We start from the raw sequence: 19,078 nt of genomic DNA on the forward strand, positions 1-19,078 counted from the left end.
ACATCCTGAAACAATCAGTTTGCCAAATGACTGTCAGCCCATTCATTTGACACCAGTAATTCTTCATCTAAGATGTCCTTTGTTGGGTCCATTCATGTGTCCATCTTCCTCTTTTTGGTGGTGTGTAATTAAAATAGACACGCCATACATATAAATTGCTGGCATGCTTCTGCTGTGAGTGTATGGGATGGGGCTGAGGCTTTCCTGTGGGAACCAGCTGGGCTGTGAGAGAGAGCACACAGAGAAACATGAACCTGAGTGGCAAGTGCTTCCACCCATAGCAGGACTCCATTGGAGTGAAACCCATGCTGGCTGCATCAGAATCATCCCCAGGGCTTTGTCCCTCTCTTTCTCTCCCATGTTTAAACTGTGACCATCAAGATGCCAGGAGAATCTGCTGAACACTTTGCATTCCTCTTGGGCAAGCCATAAACATGTCACCCTCCATCACAGTGAGTCTTAGAGTTCAGTGGGGTTCCCTGGTCTCTCACAGTAGGACGGCTGTTTAGTAACTAGAATCTGGGACCTGGGGCTCCCTGCTTCTGAGAGTCATTGAGTTTTAGACTTCAGTTAGGCTTCAGTGTGTTTACAAGTGAAATTCTGAGGACATAGTTTAGTGGTAGAGTTCAACAGGTGAGAGGCCTGGGGTCAGTCCCTGACAAAGAAATTTTAAAAAAGAAAAAAACAAAACAGTAGAATGCTAGTTGCCAGGGCCTGGGATGAGGGGAAATGGAAGCCGAGTCTGGAAATGGATACACAGCTGTACGAATATACTCACTGCCACGGTGTTCTAGCTTAAAAATAGGTTAAAATGGTATGTTGTATGCTGTGTGTGTTTTACCATAAAAAATAAAAGAGGATCTTTTCATAAGTAGAAAAACAGACAAGCTATAAAAACTTTTCAGTTTTCAATTTCAACATCATTTTAAGATTATAAGAACTTTGCTTGATTTTTTTAAATTTCATGCCTATGAACATTTTATACTCCTTTAATAAATTTGCTTCTGTACTAATATCTGTGGTATGACTCCTTCTGGCTCTGATGTCTCCACCCACTACTGCTGGGGGTTTGCACACTTATGTACTAAAGTCTGTCCTTCTCTTCTGTCTTCTCTTTTGAAACAGACCTTGCTTCCAGGACTTGCTGGACCCTCTGGGGAGGTGGTTAAGCCCACAACAGGTGTGGCGTCCTCATCTACCAGTGGAAGTACTGACAAGGTCTATGCTCACCAGATGGTCCGCACAGACTCCCGGGACCAGAAGCTCGATGCCTTTTTACAGCCTGTGAGCAGGGCCCTGGCCAGCCAGCCCCAGGACCCTGTCCAAGGGGACAGGACAGAGGGCTCTCCTGAAGATGCCATGCAGAGAGACGAGGAGATGGTTGAGCTTCCAGCCCCTGCTGACGCAGCTGCCACGAGTCAGAACTTGGAGAGGGACGCGGTACAAGAGGTTTCAGAAGAGGCACAGAAAGCAGCACCCACTTGCAGTCCAGGCAACCCCAGGTGTGGGCCCTTGTTCCTCACTAAAGTTGTCTTCCAGCAGGGTCTCCACAAGCAGACTGGGACAGGGCTGTGGCCTTGTATTCTGTCTGCATTTGACAGTGGCTCACATGGCTTCCTGTGAGAGTTCTTAAACGTCCAAGGTTTTAAGTGTTAGTAACGCATCGGAAAGAGCACAGGTGCAGCTTTTGTTTTTAATAAAGCATTTTGACAAACCCTTGACACCCGATGTGACTGGAGAGGAAAGCCTAAAATGGCTCTTCCATCCTCGCCACAGCTGCTGGTGCTCCTCTCAGAAGCCGCCCAGTTACAGAATTCCCTGAAGTTTATGAGCCCATGGAAGTTCCCAGATACTGATCCCACTGAGCCTATGAGGTAGTGGCCTAGTACTCAATTCAGAATCACTTGCCCGAGGTGCATGCTCTCCTAGAGGTGCTATCGGGAACTCTGGCGCTGAAGTGAGCATTGCACTCAGACGTACTGCTGAACTCTACTTTGTTCATTCCTGCATTGTCCTGCCAAGACAGCTAGCAGGCTCCTAAGGAAGCTTTTCCAGAGAATAAAATGTTGCAGGTATTTTCCAAGCATGGATACTTTATATGTATTATCTTATTTAATGTTCTTACCCTGCCAAAGAAATAATTCCACTTGTTTATCGTTTGGGGAACTAAGTGTTATTTATCATAGAGCAGTCAGAAAATGTTAAAGCAAAAATAGGGTTCTGTTCCTCCTGCTGAAAGCCTTCCCAGGGCTTCCCATTGCAGGCAGAATGACAGCCTAACCCTCATTTGCTGGCTTCCCCCTCCTCCTCGCAGTACTGTCGCCCATGATTCTTGTGGCTGTCCTGGACCAGCTGAGCTTAGATCCTTCCACTGCCCTTGGTGTTCCTCAACCTGGAACTCTGGGTCTTGTCACTCATATCTCAGTTCACATGTCACCTTTTCCCAAAGGCATTCTGTCTTAGTTACTTTTCTGTTGGTATGAAGAGACACCATGACCAAGGCAACTTATAGTTTTAATTAGGGGCTTACTTACAATTCAGAGGGTTAGTCCATGATCATTATAGCAGGAAGCATGGCAGTAGGCAGGCAGCAGGCATGGTGCTGGAGCAGTAGCTGAGAGTTTATTCCCATCTACAAGTTGGAGATGAAGTGAGAGAAACTGGGCCTGAGTGGGCTTTGAAACCTCAGAGCCCAGCCCCAGTGACACACCTCTTCCAATAAGGCCATATCTCTCAATCTTCCCAAACAAGTCTACCAACTGGAGACCAGGTATTCAAGTATGTGAGCCTATGGGGTCATTCTCACTCAAACCACCACATTGTCCATTCAGACAAAAAGATCTGTTTCCTCTTACATCCTATCAGTCTGTTATGTGACCCTGACCTTGTACTTTCTTTCTAGCATCCACTACTACTAAAACTTTCCTTAGACTAGAGAGAAGGTTCAGGAGTTAAGAGCACTGGCTATTCTTATAGATGACCCAGTTTATGGATGACCCATGATTCTTAGCACCTAGAACATCCACCATGTCATAGGTGTCTATAGCTCCACTCCCAGGGAATCCAGTGCCCTCTCTGACCTCAATAGGCATCAAGAATTCATCTGGTGTACAGACATACATGCAGACAAAACAGCCATAAACATAAAATAGCTTTTTAATTAAGCATTTAAAATTGGACTTTAAAAGTCTTTTTCTGTTGCTAACTTTCCCACTAGAAAGCGAGCATGAGGGCTTCCCTTAAGAGTGCGCTCACTGCTGTGTAGCTGGTGCGGATCAGTGTCACGTGGGTAGACAAACGGATGGATCTTGGAATCATGAATGAGTGGGACTTGGCAAGGCCAGTTTACTTGCTGAAGGCCCTTGAGATCTGAGGGTTGTCAGAGAAGTAGCGTGACACAGGACAGCCGCTGACCTGCCACGGCACAGAGAAGCTGCTCCTTTCTCTGAAGTTCAACACATACACTGAGTTAAAGAATAAAATGGAGCTGGACAGTGGTGGCGCATGCCTTTAATCCCAGCACTCGAGAGGCAGGAGGATCTCTGAGTTCGAGGACAGCCAGGGCTCCACAGAGAAACCCTATCTCGGGAAACTAAAAATAAATGAACTGGAAGGATGACGACCTGCCAGTTCTTCCCTTTCACTGCAGAAAGAGGCACCGGGACGATTCTGATGTGGAGATGATGGAAGATGACTCCCGGAAGGAAATGACAGCTGCGTGTTACCCCCGGAGGAGGATCATTAACCTCACCAGTGTTTTGAGTCTCCAGGAAGAAATTAACGAGCGAGGCCATGAGAGTACGTAAGTGCTGAGATTTGTGTGGCACTCGGGGTTTTGGAAATGCAGAGAGCGCTCATGCTGTCAGGCAGGTACTGCCGTGAGCTGCTTGGACAGGTTGTTTTCCTTACACAGAGGACAGTTCTCAAGGGGAAGAGGAGGGCTTTGAGCAGGATTAACTGGCATTCCTAGTAACGAAAGGGATTAGCACAGTGGTCATTGCAATTGTTTCTACTTTGTTTCTGCTTTACTAAAAGCAGCATCGTGAATGAGCAGCAAAGTGCTTATCCTGTCAGATGCGGTGTGCTTAGGTGAGAGTTGACAGGTCACACCACTGGAGTTCACCCTGAGCTCCATTTCAACCATGAGACCTCACACTGACTGAGCTGTTCTGTGCCTCAGAATATGAGATTGATTTATCCTAGAATATCACCGACTGATTAGAAATAACCAGTAAGACACTTGTTAAGAAGATGGGTATTTTTATAGCCTGAAGGCCGATAAGTCCCTGTTACCCTCATAAACAGCTTTTGAGAGTAGTTGAGTACCAGACTTCATCCTGGTCCATGTTACTAGAAAAGAAGCCAAAAGGTTTTAGAAGTGAGTAGATAGAGTCCATAATTAGATGTGTAAGAATGACCCTTTTAGCCACGCTGCCCCCGAAGCCTTGTTGCACCTGTGAGGAACTGCTGTTCCAAATGTGAGTATTGCGCAGGCTCCAAGCAGCAGCTCTGTGCTTGAGTTTGTCAACTAACTGTGACCTTTCTGTTTTCATCTGTTAATAAATCCTAAGGGCCCGCAAGATGGCTCGTTGGGTAAAAGCACCAGACTTAATCTGACTTTGATACTTGGGACCCACATGGTTGAAAGAGAAAACCAACTCCTCTCCTGAAAGTTGTCCTCTGACCTCCACGTATTTAGTCTGAGCCAACACAGGAAGGCCTGAACTTTCCTTTCATACATTGCTCCATGTCTGTCTGTCTGTCTGTCTGTCTCCTCCACCCTACACTTCTCTTGTGCTGTCCGTGTTACATGTGATGCACATCTTCCTGTGACTAGGCTCCTGCCCGTTGTGCGTGTTGCCAGTTGGCTCCTGATTTCCGTTTCCATGAAATGTGCTGTGGTTGCGCTTTCCTGTGTGTTACTTTCCCAGCTGGGAGCTTAAAGCCGTTTTAAATCACATAAGAAGGGCGGGCCGCTGCATGGCTTCTTCAGCACTTCTCCTCACAGTTGTTTGTAGATACTCTCCCTCAGTCTTGGAGGTCAGTAAAGATCATTTCAGTGATGTTTTTGACAAATAAACTGTTCAGTACAGGGTAAAATCAGCCTATATCAAGTGGTCAGAATTTTCGTCTTGCTGAGGCCAAGATGATGACTCTAAGTGACCTAAAAATATATATCCACACATGCTAACTTAATTTTCAGATAGTCTCTGGAGAGGGCATATGCCTCCACCTCCTCTAATAGAGAGGATGAAGAGATGAGGAAAGGAAAAATGTTACATGGAATATCTGAACAGTTTAAAACTGTCCTGGTGTGGTCGTCCTTGCATTTAGTCCCTACCATTGTAAAAACAGAGGCAGGAGAATCACTTCAGTCTAGGAATTCAAGGCTAACATGGACAACACAGTAGGACTTGATGTCTAAAACAAAATAAAGCACAGCAAAGATGAACAGCCAAGCACAGTGAGTTGGCACTGGCAATGGCCTTTGTGGGTAGGCTCACTTAATATTTATTAACTTACTTATTTTGGTTTTTTTAAGACAGGGTTTCTCTGTAGCTTTGGAGCCTGTCCTGGAACTAGTTCTTGTAGACCAGGCTGGCCCTGAACTCACAGAGATCTGCCTGCCTCTTCACTTAATATTTAAATGCAAAATTGGATCAGTGCGTTGTTCTTTGGTAAACAGTCAGTCTTGGATCAGATGCTGACACTATTGACCTAGGGTCACAGGTGTGCCACATATCAGCTAATTATTTGTAACATGATATAAGTTAATTACTTTGTGCAGTGTGTTGCACCATATGTGGAATAGTAGATGAGATGAATGGGGTTGCACAGATTGTTTAATGAACCTTGCTGTTTTATCAGGCAGAATGCAAGAAACCCTGTGCGCCAGAGAAGGGCAAATAAACAGTATCCCACCTCACCTGCTGATACTTGAGAGGCGAGGCCTCGGCGTTAGGATTCTCCTTAGCTTAGCTTCATCTGTTGGTGCTGAGAATGTGTTAAGACCCACGGTCTCAGAATTGAAGTAGGGTGTATGGTTTAGCTTTGATATAAAAGAAGGATTTTATCTATTTTGGTCTTTGCATAATGGAGGAAAACTATAGAGAAACTTTCTGTGGCTGGAGGAGCATTTTGGATGGGGTAAAATACAGGTCCTTAAGTTCTGTGAAAAGGCCATGTGCTGGGCCAGCTGACATGGATTCCACCTTCCTGCTGACTGGGTAACACTTCAGTGGCTGGAGATGGTTTGAGAGGCCATGAGTACTCCTCTTAGGAACTCTGTGGCCTCCTTTTAAGGGATCATATTGCTCTTTCTCCTCCAGTAGCTTATTAGTCTAGATTATTTGATGCTCTCCAGCTTTAAAAGTAATCATTTCCACCTACATAGAACATCCTGTAAGCATACGGAGTTCCCAGTAGAACAGGGTAGGAGATGTGCGTGTCTGGGGGTGGGGGGCTTATCCCATTACATGAAGAAAGCAAGCTTCTTTATGGGGCATAATTTGCAGAACCTACAGAACAGTGAATACTCACAGATACATCAGCAACAGCCATGACAAAACAGTGAACACTTGGTATAGGAGGTCCTTCTGTATTTGTGTTGCTTTTATTGGTTATTAAAGAAACTGCCTTGACCTAGTTGATAGGGCGGAACTCAGGTAGGCAGGGAAGACAGAACAGAATTCTGGGAGGAAGAAAGCAGAGACAGACAGACACCATGAATCTCTGGCCTGAGACGGATGTAGGTTAGAATCTCGCCAGTAAGCCACAGTCACGTAGTGATACAACACAGATTTAATAGAAATGGGTTAATCAAGATGTGAAAGTTACATCTTCCTGAATATTAACCTTCATCAGGCGATGAAATGAGACAGAGACAGAGACCCACATTGGAGCAGTGGACAGAAATCTCAAGGTCCAAATCAGGAGCAGAAGGAGAGGGAGCATGAGCAAGGAACTCAGGACCGCGAGGGGTACACCCACACACTGAGACAATCTGAGACAATGGGGATGTTCTATTGGGAACTCACCAAGGCCAGCTGGCCTGGGTCTGAAAAAGCCTGGGATAAAACCGGACTAGCTGAACATAGCGGACAATGAGGACTACTGAGAACTCAAGAACAATGGCAGTGGGTTTTTATCCTACTGCACGTACTGGCTTTGGGGGAGCCTAGGCAGTTTGGATGCTCACCTTACTAGACCTGGATACAGGTGGGTGGTGCTTGGGCTTTCCACAGGTCAGGGAACCCTGATTGCTCTTCGAGCAGATGAGGGAGGGGGACTTGATCGGGGGAGAGGGAGGGAAATGGGAGGCAGTGGCGGGGAGGAGGCAGAAATCCTTAAATAAATAAATTAATTAAAAAAAATGTGAAAGTTGGCCAATAAGAGGCTAGAGCTAATGGGCCAGGCATTAATTTTTTTTTTTTTTTTTGATTTTCGAGACAGGGTTTCTTTTTTTTTTTTTTAAGATTTATTTATTTATTATGTATTCAGTATTCTGTCTGCATGTACACCTGTATGCCAAAAGGGGGCACCAGATCTCATTACATATGGTTGTGAGCCACCATGTGGTTGCTGGGAATTGAACTCAGGACCTTTTGAAGAGCAGGCAGTACTCTTAACCACTGAGCCATTACAGACAGGGTTTCTCCGTAGCTTTTTGGTTCCTGTCCTGGAACTAGCTCTTGTAGACCAGGCTGGCCTTGAACTCACAGAGATCTGCCTGCCTCTGCCTCCTGAGTGCTGGGATTAAAGGCTTGCGCCACCACCGCCCGGCCAGCAGTAATTTAATTAATACAATTTCTGTGTTGTTATTTTGGGTATAAGCTAGCTGGGTGACCAGGAAGACAAGCATCCCTCCGGCTGGGTGTAAGTCAGTCTGGGACTGGATGCAGCCCGCTTCTCCTTACAACAAACACTCACAGATACATCAACAACAGCTGTGACAAGTTGAATTCATTCTCTCAAATTCACTTTTATTTTTCAAAACTCCAGATTGACAATTGTTTTTCCTTGGTGTATTGTAGGTCTCCTTTTTTTCTGATTTCTACTGTTGAAAATTCAGCCATGAATCAAATATTTAATACCCATGGTAATCTCCCTTTTCTTCCTGAGTGTATGTAAGTGCTCTTTAGTTCCCACTCCCCAGTCAGCCCTTGCATATAGTTGGGAGTATTGAGGTGATGTTTGGTTTGGGGGTTTTCATTCTTTATTTTTGGGGTTTATTTGCATTTCCTAGAACTGGGACTGACATTTCTCATCTCTCTGGGATACCGTTGAGTGTTTCCAGATATTAACTCCACCCCCCACCCCCACCCCTTTAGACTTAGGTTTTTTCTCATTGCTGCTTAAGCTGCCCTCACTTCTTCTCTTTGCCTCTCTGGACTGTGTTGTGAGAATCTCTTTAGGTCCACTGACATTGTGTGCTCTGTTGCCTGCCTTTTTCTCAGCGTAATCATTTTCAGGGTTCTGAAGTCTTGCTGGGTTCTTCCCAGTTCCCTGGATATTTGCAGTTGTGTCCTGCAGCTGGGTGAGAGCTTCATTCTTGAGGGGTGTGAGTGTACTCGTGTTCTCTGCTAGTGTTTCAGTCTCCAGGTCTGCTGTGCTTGTTTAAGATTCTGAAACTTGGTTCCCTGTTTCTCTTTTATAATATATATCACACTCCACACGCACAGAGCTGCTAGTTACTCGGACTTTTTCTTGGGGATTACTTGAAGCCTGTTATTAGTTTAAACCAGTATCTCCATTTGGGTTCTCAGACAGTCTGTCTGTCATCATTCCTGCCTATAAAAACATGTGAGGGGGCTGGAGAGATGGCTCAGTGGTTAAGAGCATTGCCTGCTCTTCCAAAGATCCTGAGTTCAATTCCCTGCAACCACATGGTGGCTCACAACCATCTGTAATGAGGTCTGGTGCCCTCTTCTGGCCTGCAGACATACACACAGACAGAATATTATATACATAATAAATAAATAAATAAATAATAAAAAAAAACATGTGAGGTGGGCGGTGGTGGTGCACGCCTTTAATCCCAGCACTTGGGAGGCAGAGGCAGATCTCTGTGAGTTCAAGGCCAGCCTGGTCTACAAGAGCTAGTTCTAGGACAGGAACCAAAAAAGCTACAGAGAAACCCTGTCTCCAAAATAAAAAAAAAAAAAAAAACCATGTGAGGATGAGATTATGGCTGTACACTCTGGTTGTCGGGGGTTTTGCTTTGGTTGGTTTTTTCTTTACTGCTAACACAAAAGGCATCAGGTGGTTGGAGAATGGACACAGGTATCACTTCCCTTTGTGTGCAGGGTGCAGATCTTAGAATTCCAGCTCCAGATATGGACTAATGTTAGTTTGTCAGACTCCCGATTTCAAACCATTCTTTTTTAAAATAATTCATTTTTATTTTATGTGCATTGATGTGTTTTGTCTGCATGTATGTCTGTGTGAGGGTCAGATCTTGGAGTTGCAGACAGTTGTGAATTTCCATGTGGTGCTGGGAATTGAACCAGGGTTCCTCTGGAAGAGCAATCAGTGCTCCTAACCACTGCGCTATCTCTCCAGTCCCTTCAAACCATTCTTATCTGTTCTCCTTTTCACACTGTTAGAGCCCATGAAAGCTGAAGGTTCCAATTCTGGACGAGCCTTTCACTCCTCCTTCATTCCTTAATCTTTTAGCAACTCCTCCTTATATCTTTAGAGGCAAATTGTATGGTTTCTTACAACAGGAGACCTAGTTGAGGCATCTTTGCTTGTGTGGGCCTTAGGGTGTGAAGAGCTGTTCAGAAGGATTCCATTACTTACATGGTTTCTGTTTTGTGTTCTAGCTCTCCGGGAGATGCTCCGTAACCATTCCTTTGTGGGCTGTGTGAATCCTCAGTGGGCCTTGGCACAGCACCAGACCAAGCTATACCTCCTCAATACTACCAAACTCAGGTAAATCTGGTGAAAGCACCAGAACCACCAGAAGAGTAGTCTCTGGGGACAGGCACCAGTGCTGGGTGGGGGTGGGGGAGCAGGTAAAATGACTGAAAAGGATAGATAGATAGATAGATAGATAGATAGATGATAGATAGATAGATAGATAGATAGATAGATAGATAGATAGATAGATAGATATGGCCTTGAGAGACACAGATGTGAATACAGATCCAGGGTCGACGTTTTCCATTTCCATGTCGGGAATTGTCTTTTCCATACGGTGTCTCTTGTGTCTTGACCTATAGATTAGACTAGTAAAACTGAATGTCACCCCTAGTATTTTGTAGGAAGAAATGGCTAGAGATGCCCATCCTTGGGCTCAGCACTCAGTAGACATTGGCTAAAAACCAGGTGTTTAGGGCTTTGTGCTGTTAGAGATCTGGTGTCTCTTAGGTGCAACAGGGAGGAAAGAGAAGGAAGCCCATGCCTCTTGGTGCTGGGGATTCAACACAGGCTGTATTCAAGCCACCAGTCACTATATAGGAAAGGCAATCCCAGTAGTGCCATTAGCCTTATTCACACCTGGTGACATTCTTATTGTTTCCAGGGACTTTAGAATCCATTGCGTCTAGAGTCTGTGTAAGTGTATTCTCAAATAGGTGATGTCTATGGGAGGACGCTGCTGCCTGTGTCTGCTGGGCATCACTTATCTACTCCAGGACCCCATTCTAAGCCTTTCTGTGACCTCAGTGCTTCCTGTCTTACAAGTGGAACAGACACTGACTGCACTGTATGACATGGTGCATGAGCTAAAAGGCTATTTGCCTTCTCTGATCTAGAAACAGCCCCAATCTTAAAACTCCCTCCTGGCACAGGTCCCTTTTCCAGAATTCAGGGTCATTCTTAGGTTGGAGTCTTTTTGGCATAGTGCTAAGTTTCACTGCTCTTTGACTTGTTTGATGTGTTAGCTTCTTTTCTCATTTCTGTGGCCAAACACATAGCGAGGAACAACATAAGGGAAGGTAAGTTTATCTGGGCTGCATTTTGATGCAGTCTCCCATGGTGGGGAAGGTGTTGTAGTGAGACCTGCTCCTGGCTGCCACAACAAGAGTGTGAGACAGCTGGGCACATGACCTCAGCAGTCCAGAAACAGTGTCCTTACAGCCTTGGTCTGCCAGCTGCACCCCATGTTGAAGTGCCATGAGCTGGGCTATGGGGAACTCTTCACTCCCTGCTTTGGCTTTTCTAGCACATGAGAGTGTATGACCTGCATGTCTCTACAGCTCACCTGTGTTTGACTTCTTCCATCACACTGTAGCAGTCACGGTAGTACCAGAATTGCAGCTTCTTACTGACGTCCTTAATCCGAGATCCAAAATCCACCCACAGTGATTTCCTAAAGTAGAAAATTCCACATGACAGTATGGAAACTAGAAAAACAATTAGCCTGTGTCTCCCTTCAAGACGTGATCATTTACCTGTGCTCAGTCCTGTCTCATCCCCTAATATTAGCCTTCCTTGTTCTCCTTTCTACATGCTGCACTGTACCCACATGTACTGTGTTTATATCTTTATGCTACAGGCTGGGGTTTGCATGAGGAAGAACATGATTTTTATTAGTAATTCAGTATACATACTTAATTGCTATTCTTGGACTATTGTCAGCCAGTGGAACATACTAACTCAAATCTCAGTGCATTTCCAGACGTGGGGCAAGCACCTAGAATCCCAGCACTTGGCAGGTGTAGGTAAACAAGGATTGTGAGTTCCAGATTGGGCTGGCTACATGGCAAGATCTTTTATCCCACCCCCCAAAAAAATAAGTGCAGTGTAATTCTGTCCATTTCTCATGGAAAAGGGAAAACTGCCCTTTCTATATGTTCCATATACTTTTTTCCCATATAACTGTTTCTGTGGTGCTGAGGATGAAACCCAGGCCTTCATGAGCTAGGCAAGCACTGCACCCTATGGTGTTGATGGTGGACTGCCTGCCAGAAGGTGAGCTCTAAGGCTCTTTGTTAACTGGGGAAGGGAAGTAGACAGTGTGTTAGGTGTTATTGCAGGCGTCTGAAACCCTTACAGCACTAGAGAGGAGGAGGTGAGCCAGACTGTGTTTGAACTTGTTCAGGAGGGATGGCTGCAGAATCCCGGCAGGAATCATGTTAGGAATCCCCTGCTTTACATAGACCTTCTTAGCCAGGTCCACAGCCAGGCAGCAGCATCTTTGTCCCATCTTGTCCTTGCGGCTCGGCCCTCAAGCATAGATTGATTTTTCTTAAAGTCTTTCATTTTTATTTTCAGTGAAGAGCTGTTCTACCAGATACTCATTTATGACTTTGCCAACTTTGGTGTTCTGAGGTTATCGGTAAGTTTCTTTCCTCCTCACTTCTGAAATGACAGCTGGTTGTTTCTCAGAATATGAGCTATACAGTGACTTCCTCCTTGGCAAATGTAAACTTTCCAAAGTATGTTTAAGGGTTTCTGTGCTGTATGATTTGCAATGCACTGAAGTTTTCTTTCTTTTTTTCTTTCTTTCTTGTTGAATCTTTTCAGATTATAGCCAGCTTAAACAAATGCTTCTTGCTATAAAGTTACTACATATTTACTTACAATTAAAAGGAGAAATTTTCACTAAAACTATGGCCAGAACGGGGATGGGGTGTGTGTTTGCTTTTCTTTACTTTGTGTTACTGTAGTAAGCACATACACTGAACTTTAATAATATCATGAAGGTATTGGTGCCAAGTTTTAATTTAGCCTTTGGAAGTTTGATTAAGATTGTATTGTATCTGTAGAAATTTTTGAGAAAAGATAAATTTTATTAGATTAATGTTTCACTTTTTTATGGTGCTGTACCTGGCAGCTTAATAGCTTCAGTGTCTAATGTTTATTGCCAGACTACAGAAATGCCATGAATTTTGTACATAGATGTTGTATCTTGCAGCTTTGCTAACCTCAGCTAGTTTGGTGCTTATATATAGTCTGTTTTTCTACGTGAATGATTATAATGTTGGGAGTGAAGGCTTAAAGCCAGTTTGGATGCTCACCATTTTCTTGATGGCTTGTAATCTGAGCTAATAGAAGTGGCAAGAATGGAAACTCTTCTCTTTGTTGCAATCTTGGGGAAGTAGTCAGACTTTTATTGTTGAATTATGTTAGAAGCTGGGAGAGAGGTTTTTGTGGGTACCCTTAGGAAGTTGGGGAAATTCTCTTCAGTTTTTTAAAATTTAGTAATAGATATGAAAATTTTTCAAATGCTTTTTCTTCCTTTAAGATAAGCTTTTTTAATTTTTAGACTATTAATGTAGTGAAATGCATTGACTAGTTTGCATGTGTTAAACCAACCTTGCACTCCTGGGATGAATCCTGCTCGGTTATGTGTTGCCAGATTTCATTTCCTCAAGTTGTATTTATAAGTTTTTTTTTAATCTGGGTTCATGAGTGTTACTATTTTGTTTTGTGTTTATGTGGTTTTAGCAGAGGATAATGTTGACCTCAAAGATGAGTCTGTAACCTTTCCTTTGCTGTTTTTCTGAAGGCATTCTGTAGGGTTGTTATTATTTACTCATTGTTTAGAACAATCTGGGCTTGAAAATTCCATGATAAGAAATTCTTAGAGATTTAGGTTATTACTCAGATAACCTAAATTGTTCAGGTTGTCTCTTCCTTGCTTTGTGTGGGTGCTCAGTTTGGGAGCATGTGTGTGCATGTGTGTAGGGCCGGAGGAGTATCAGGTTTATCCCCCAGGATCTATCCCTTCGTCTTGTTTTTTTGTCACTTCTTTGTTTATAAAGGTCTCAGTCTCTTGCTAGGACCTGGAGCTTTCTGAGTAGGCTGGACTATCTATTTAGATCTGTATCATTTAGCATCGTGGAGGTTTTCCAGAAATCTGTTACTGATTTCAACTTTAATTCTAGCTTGGTTGAAGAACATTCATGGGTGTGTTCACACTTACTGAGACTTGTTTCATGCCTGAAGCGCGAGTTCGTATTTATGTTATTTGCGCACCTGAATCTACATTCTTACCTTGCCAGACGTGTTCTATAGATGCCATATCTGTTGTGCTCATTGAGGTGCATGTCAACTCTCCATAACGATTTCCTGTCTGCTTGTGCTGCTGTTAATAGGGTATTGAAGCCTGCATTGATGAGCGGGCATTCTGTCTCTGTTGGTGCTTTTATATCTGAACTGAGTTTGGTCTGTTCAAACTAAAGCTTCCCACTGAATCCCTATGTTGTGGCTTCTTCCCAGGAACCAGCACCACTCTTTGCCCTCGCCATGCTGGCCTTAGACAGTCCTGAAAGTGGCTGGACAGAGGAAGATGGCCCGAAGGAAGGACTTGCAGAATACATTGTTGAGTTTCTGAAGAAGAAAGCTGAGATGCTTGCAGACTATTTCTCTTTGGAAATTGATGAGGTGGGGGCAGCTATCTGCATGCCTTTGAGCTTTCTTTCAGATAAGGGTCAAGTTCCTTGGCCGGAACTAAAAGGCTGGCCTCCCCTCAGAAGCAGCATGTGTGACATTCTCTCCAGTCCCCGTTTGTACCTGAGATGATAAAACCAAACTCATCCATCATGCTGTTCCTAGTCCCCGGGCGACGGAAAGCTGAATCCCAGTCCTGACAAGGCCACATGGAGAATGAAACTATGCCACCTGCTTCATTTCTCCCCCTTCCCCTTGTTCTTTGGGGCTTCCTGTCCTGACATTTCTGAGCAGATCCAGAAGGAAAAGTTGTTTCTGATTAAAGGCCCGTGTCCATCTTACAACCTGCACCCAGTACAGGCTTGGAGAAACACAAGAGGAATGAACCTATCAGCCGTGATGCCATTATGTCTTACTCTCCCTTTTTGTCCCCCTCCCCAAGCAGGAAGGGAACCTGATTGGATTACCCCTTCTGATTGACAACTATGTTCCCCCTTTGGAGGGACTGCCTCTCTTCATCCTTCGACTGGCCACAGAGGTATGTAACAGCAAATGCTAAGCAGTGTTTGCCTGCATGTGTGTGTCTGTGTCTGTGAGCTGGAGGTAGAGTACCTTCATTTGGAACTGAAAGGATAACAAAACAAAATAGCTGAGAGCCCCATCAGCCCGTACCATAGTCATCCCAGTCAAGTGTCAGTGCTGCAAGTCACATTTCTTATTGCCTGTTAGGGCCGTGGTATTTATTTATTTATTTTGATTGTATTTTTTTATTTATTTTTATTTATGTGCATTGGTGTTTTGCCTGCATGTATGTCTGTATGAAAGTGTTAGATCTTGGAGTTACAGACAGGTGTGAACTGCCATGTGGGTGCTGGGAATTGAACCTGGGTCCTTTAGGAAGAGCAGTCAATGCTCTTAACCACTGAAACATTTCTCCAGCTCAGGTCTGTGATATTTAGACACAAAATGTTAAAGCACGCATTAAATGCTTTTTTTGTATTGAATTCTGTGGATCAGGTAAATTGGGATGAAGAGAAGGAATGTTTTGAAAGCCTCAGTAAGGAATGTGCAATGTTTTACTCCATTCGGAAGCAGTATATACTGGAGGAGTCAGCCCTCTCAGGCCAGCAGGTACTGTGGTAAATAATGCACGTTGGCATCCAGGACTGGGGTAGGTTTCATGTACCTTTAGGATATGGGATTTAAATAATCTCTATAAAATAAAGTCCTACAGTTTTGCTTTATATGACAGAGTTCAAACAACAGCCCCCAACTTTTTTTTTAACCCAGGAATTTGCATATGGCTTTGAACTTTGGATGCTCCTGCTTCAGCCTCCTAAGTGCTGGTTATAGGCATGTAGCAGTACACCCATCTCTTTACAATGGCCAGCTTTTATTCATAAACTTTACTTCATTCTGTTGGACTAGAACATAGCCTCCAGAATGATCCAAGAGCCTGACAGAAACTCAGGTGTTGCCCGTGACACTTTCATATTTCAGAGGAAGGCAGAGAGAGTCAAGACTTTCTGAGAATCAGGGGCTAGCCACTGTAGTGCATAGCTACTTAGTGGTGGTGAACATGCTGTTCCCTGATCAGGACCCCTGGTGTGCTCCAGTTCCCATGCTTTACAGTGGTGGAACAGAAGTTAGCCCTGGTTCCTGCGGAGACCCCAAGAATTCTCTCACCCTGGTGGGGAAGTGGACACACAAACTGTTCTAAGTTGATTTGATAGGAACCAGACAGCAGACGGAAAAGAACACATACATGGGGCAGCCAAGGCTTACACGAAGAGGAGCCATGGTGAGGCAGGTTTATCCTCCTTGGGGTGTCAGAGCAGCGCCACTTTAAGACACTCCACGTTTGCTGTCGAGTTACGAACCAGGAACCAGGCTCGGAAATGTTAGATCCACCGCGGTGGAAACAAAAATGTAGGCAGTGGTCCCTCAAGTTTCTTTTCTTCACGAACTCTGCTTCTTCTGCTCAGACCTGTGGGATCCTCAAGACTGTCCTACAGAAGCCCCATTACACACACCACTAAGACCCTTCCAGGCCCAGTGCCTATCATGTCAGTGGGAAAGCCAGTGTGTGCGGAGATAAATGCATTGCATGTGTTTTCCAGAGTGACATGCCTGGCTCTACCCCAAAGCCCTGGAAGTGGACCGTGGAACACATTATCTATAAAGCCTTCCGCTCACACCTTCTACCTCCGAAGCATTTCACAGAGGATGGAAATGTCCTGCAACTTGCCAACCTGCCAGATCTGTACAAAGTCTTTGAGAGGTGTTAAATATGGCCGTAGCCACCTTAGTGACTGTGCATCCACTGTTCAAGACGAAGCATGTTCTACAGATGAGGAAGCCACAGGGCAGCTGGTGTGCTCCAGGGTTTCCAGTGCTCGCTGCTCATGCTTTGTATCCCAGCGTTGTTGCTATAACTTAATGTTAAAAATTCTCATTTGCCTTCATGTGTGGATTGACTGCAAATAAACTCACGTGTGTCTTGCTTGATGTGATTTTTTTTTTTTTTTTTTTAGTGTGTAACTTCACATTGGAAACTAAGATGATTTCACCTAGTATATACTGGGTTGTGTTGAAGACTCAAAAAAGCCCTAGGCACCTCAGAAGGCATTTTTACATACACTCTTAAAAAATCTCTTGAAGTTTTCTGAAACCATGCTATAATGTTTTTATTCTGGAAATTTATTATCAGATACCCTAAGTTGCATTAGTTGAAATTCCTTTTTTTTTTTTTTTTTTTTTTTTTTTTTTTTGGTTTTTCGAGACAGGGTTTCTCTGTGGTTTTGGAGCCTGTCCTGGAACTAGCTCTTGTAGACCAGGCTGGTTTCGAACTCACAGAGATCCGCCTGCCTCTGCCTCCCGAGTGTGAAATTCCTTTTAAAGGAAGCCCTAGAACAGCAATTTTGAGAAGTCCATGTCTTGGGTTCCCTGCACATCTCCTCCCTCAGTACCCATCCCTTAATAAACTCCAGCTTTGCTTTAAAAAAAAAAAAATCCTAAAGATATGGTGATACACGCCTTGATGCCAGCACACGGAGGCAGAAGCAAGTGGATCTGTGCGCTTGAGGCAAGCCTGGGCTACATACTAAGTTCCAGGTCAATGGAGACTGCACTGCAGAGCAAGACCCTGCTTCACAAAGTCCTGATGGTCTTGTCAACTTGACTGGGTTTAGAGTACCTAGGAAAGACACTTCGGTGTGTCTGTGACAGTGCTTCCGGGGCAGATAATTGGTTGGGGAAGACACCCTCTAAGTGGGCAGCAAGAGCAACTTCCAGTAGTCCAGATACCAGAAAAAGTGTACACCTGCCTGTATCCTTCATTGACGCTGCCATCAGACTCTGAAATTCTTCAGCCTTCCAAGGTGGACACAATACTAAGACTCCTCTCTAGGGATCTCCTAGGCTTTTGATGCCAGATTGGGTGTAGTAAGGCATCCAGCCTTATGAACTGAGCAGCTACCAAGTTTTCTACCCTCCAACTTGCAGACAGCCATCCTTGTACTGCTCAGTCCTTTCTTTGTAAATCCCTTTTATACATCCCATGAATTCTGTTTCTGTAAGAACCTGTCTAAAAGTTACTGGTATGGACAACCAAGGGATGCTGCTATGATAAGCTTGTCACGTGATTTATAAGCTTTAAACAGGTGTACAAGAGGAATGCAGAAAAGTTTGGAGTTCCAGGCTGGGGAGCTCTGGAATACTGTAATCAGAACTTCATGGGTGAGTCTGGTGGGAATTAGAAGAAATGCAGCCAGTGGGGACATGGCTCACGTGGTTTGAGAAGGGAACAAAGACTAGTGGGATCTAGGCTATTCTGATTTGCATTCTGGCAAAGACCTGGCTGTCTTTTCTGGTGTCCTTAAGTAAGACTGAATTCAAAGGTAATGGATTAAGTTATTTGGCAGAGACAGTTTCAAGTCAGCTTAACCTTTGGGTGGTGGCTTGGTTATCACTGTATTTATTGAGGTTGATAATGACATTTCGAGCAGAAAGATGAGAACTATGCGGTCAACTGCAAGAAAACATGAACAGAGTGTGAGCATGTTTAGAGTTGCAGAAAAGGAGCGTGCAGACAGAGTATCTGTAATTGTTAGAGATGAACATAGCTAGAGACCTTACGCTTTGTACTGGGCACTGGCAAATGTGCCCTGAGGGTCCACTCAATGAAACTCCTACATGTTGATATCCAAGACTTGAAAAAAGTGTGAACAGAATGCCAAGTAAAAGGCTTCCTGCTTGAGAACCATCTGCCAAATCCTGCCCATGAATTCTTCCACACCTTTCCTGTCATGGGCGATACTCTTAAACTGTGAGCCAAGATAAATCCATCCAATGTCGGGTATTTGGTCAACAGTAAGAAAAGATAGTTACTAATGCAATATGTTAATAGCGTTGGTATTGACTGGAGAAAGCTTGAGCTGAGACTTACTGTTCATAGTCAAGGCTAATTTATTATTAGGGACAAAATTTAACGCATTCTTGCCCAGTATTTTAAACTAGCCCCCTTAGTGGCTCTGAATATATTTCTAGGTGTTCTTATTTGGAGGATTCTGGGGAAGCAAAAGAGACACTGACTTCAGCTACTATTTTGCCCCTCTCTGGCTTTATCTTTTCCCTCCAGAGTCATTGTGTTTTGGAGTTACTTTGGAATTGAGGAATAACAGGACCGGTGCCTCCCAAAGTAACATTCATAGCACAGATTATCCCTCAAAATGAGAAA

General features: G+C 44.2%; 1 protein-coding gene across 4 annotated transcripts in view; it reads left to right on the forward strand.

The window, feature by feature from the left end:
• Mlh1 (mutL homolog 1) overlaps positions 1 to 16,845 on the forward strand; it is a 42,450-nt gene extending 25,605 nt beyond the window's left edge. For 3 of the 4 annotated variants that reach the window (XM_041677140.1, XM_041677141.1, XM_041677144.1), the window contains 8 exons: positions 1,126 to 1,502; positions 3,650 to 3,798; positions 9,825 to 9,933; positions 12,220 to 12,283; positions 14,170 to 14,334; positions 14,786 to 14,878; positions 15,358 to 15,471; positions 16,461 to 16,845. In XM_041677140.1, coding sequence (XP_041533074.1) covers positions 1,126 to 1,502; positions 3,650 to 3,798; positions 9,825 to 9,933; positions 12,220 to 12,283; positions 14,170 to 14,334; positions 14,786 to 14,878; positions 15,358 to 15,471; positions 16,461 to 16,628 — 1,239 coding nt within the window. In that variant the 3' untranslated portion in view covers positions 16,629 to 16,845. The remainder of the gene's footprint in view (positions 1 to 1,125; positions 1,503 to 3,649; positions 3,799 to 9,824; positions 9,934 to 12,219; positions 12,284 to 14,169; positions 14,335 to 14,785; positions 14,879 to 15,357; positions 15,472 to 16,460) is intronic. The other variant, XM_041677143.1, reaches the window with a different exon arrangement.
• The last annotated feature ends 2,233 nt before the right edge of the window (positions 16,846 to 19,078 follow it).

This window comes from Microtus oregoni, unplaced genomic scaffold, assembly GCF_018167655.1.
Source record: "Microtus oregoni isolate MIOR12 unplaced genomic scaffold, Mior012 000028F_ref0000031, whole genome shotgun sequence".
In the NCBI taxonomy this organism is placed as follows: domain Eukaryota; kingdom Metazoa; phylum Chordata; class Mammalia; order Rodentia; family Cricetidae; genus Microtus; species Microtus oregoni.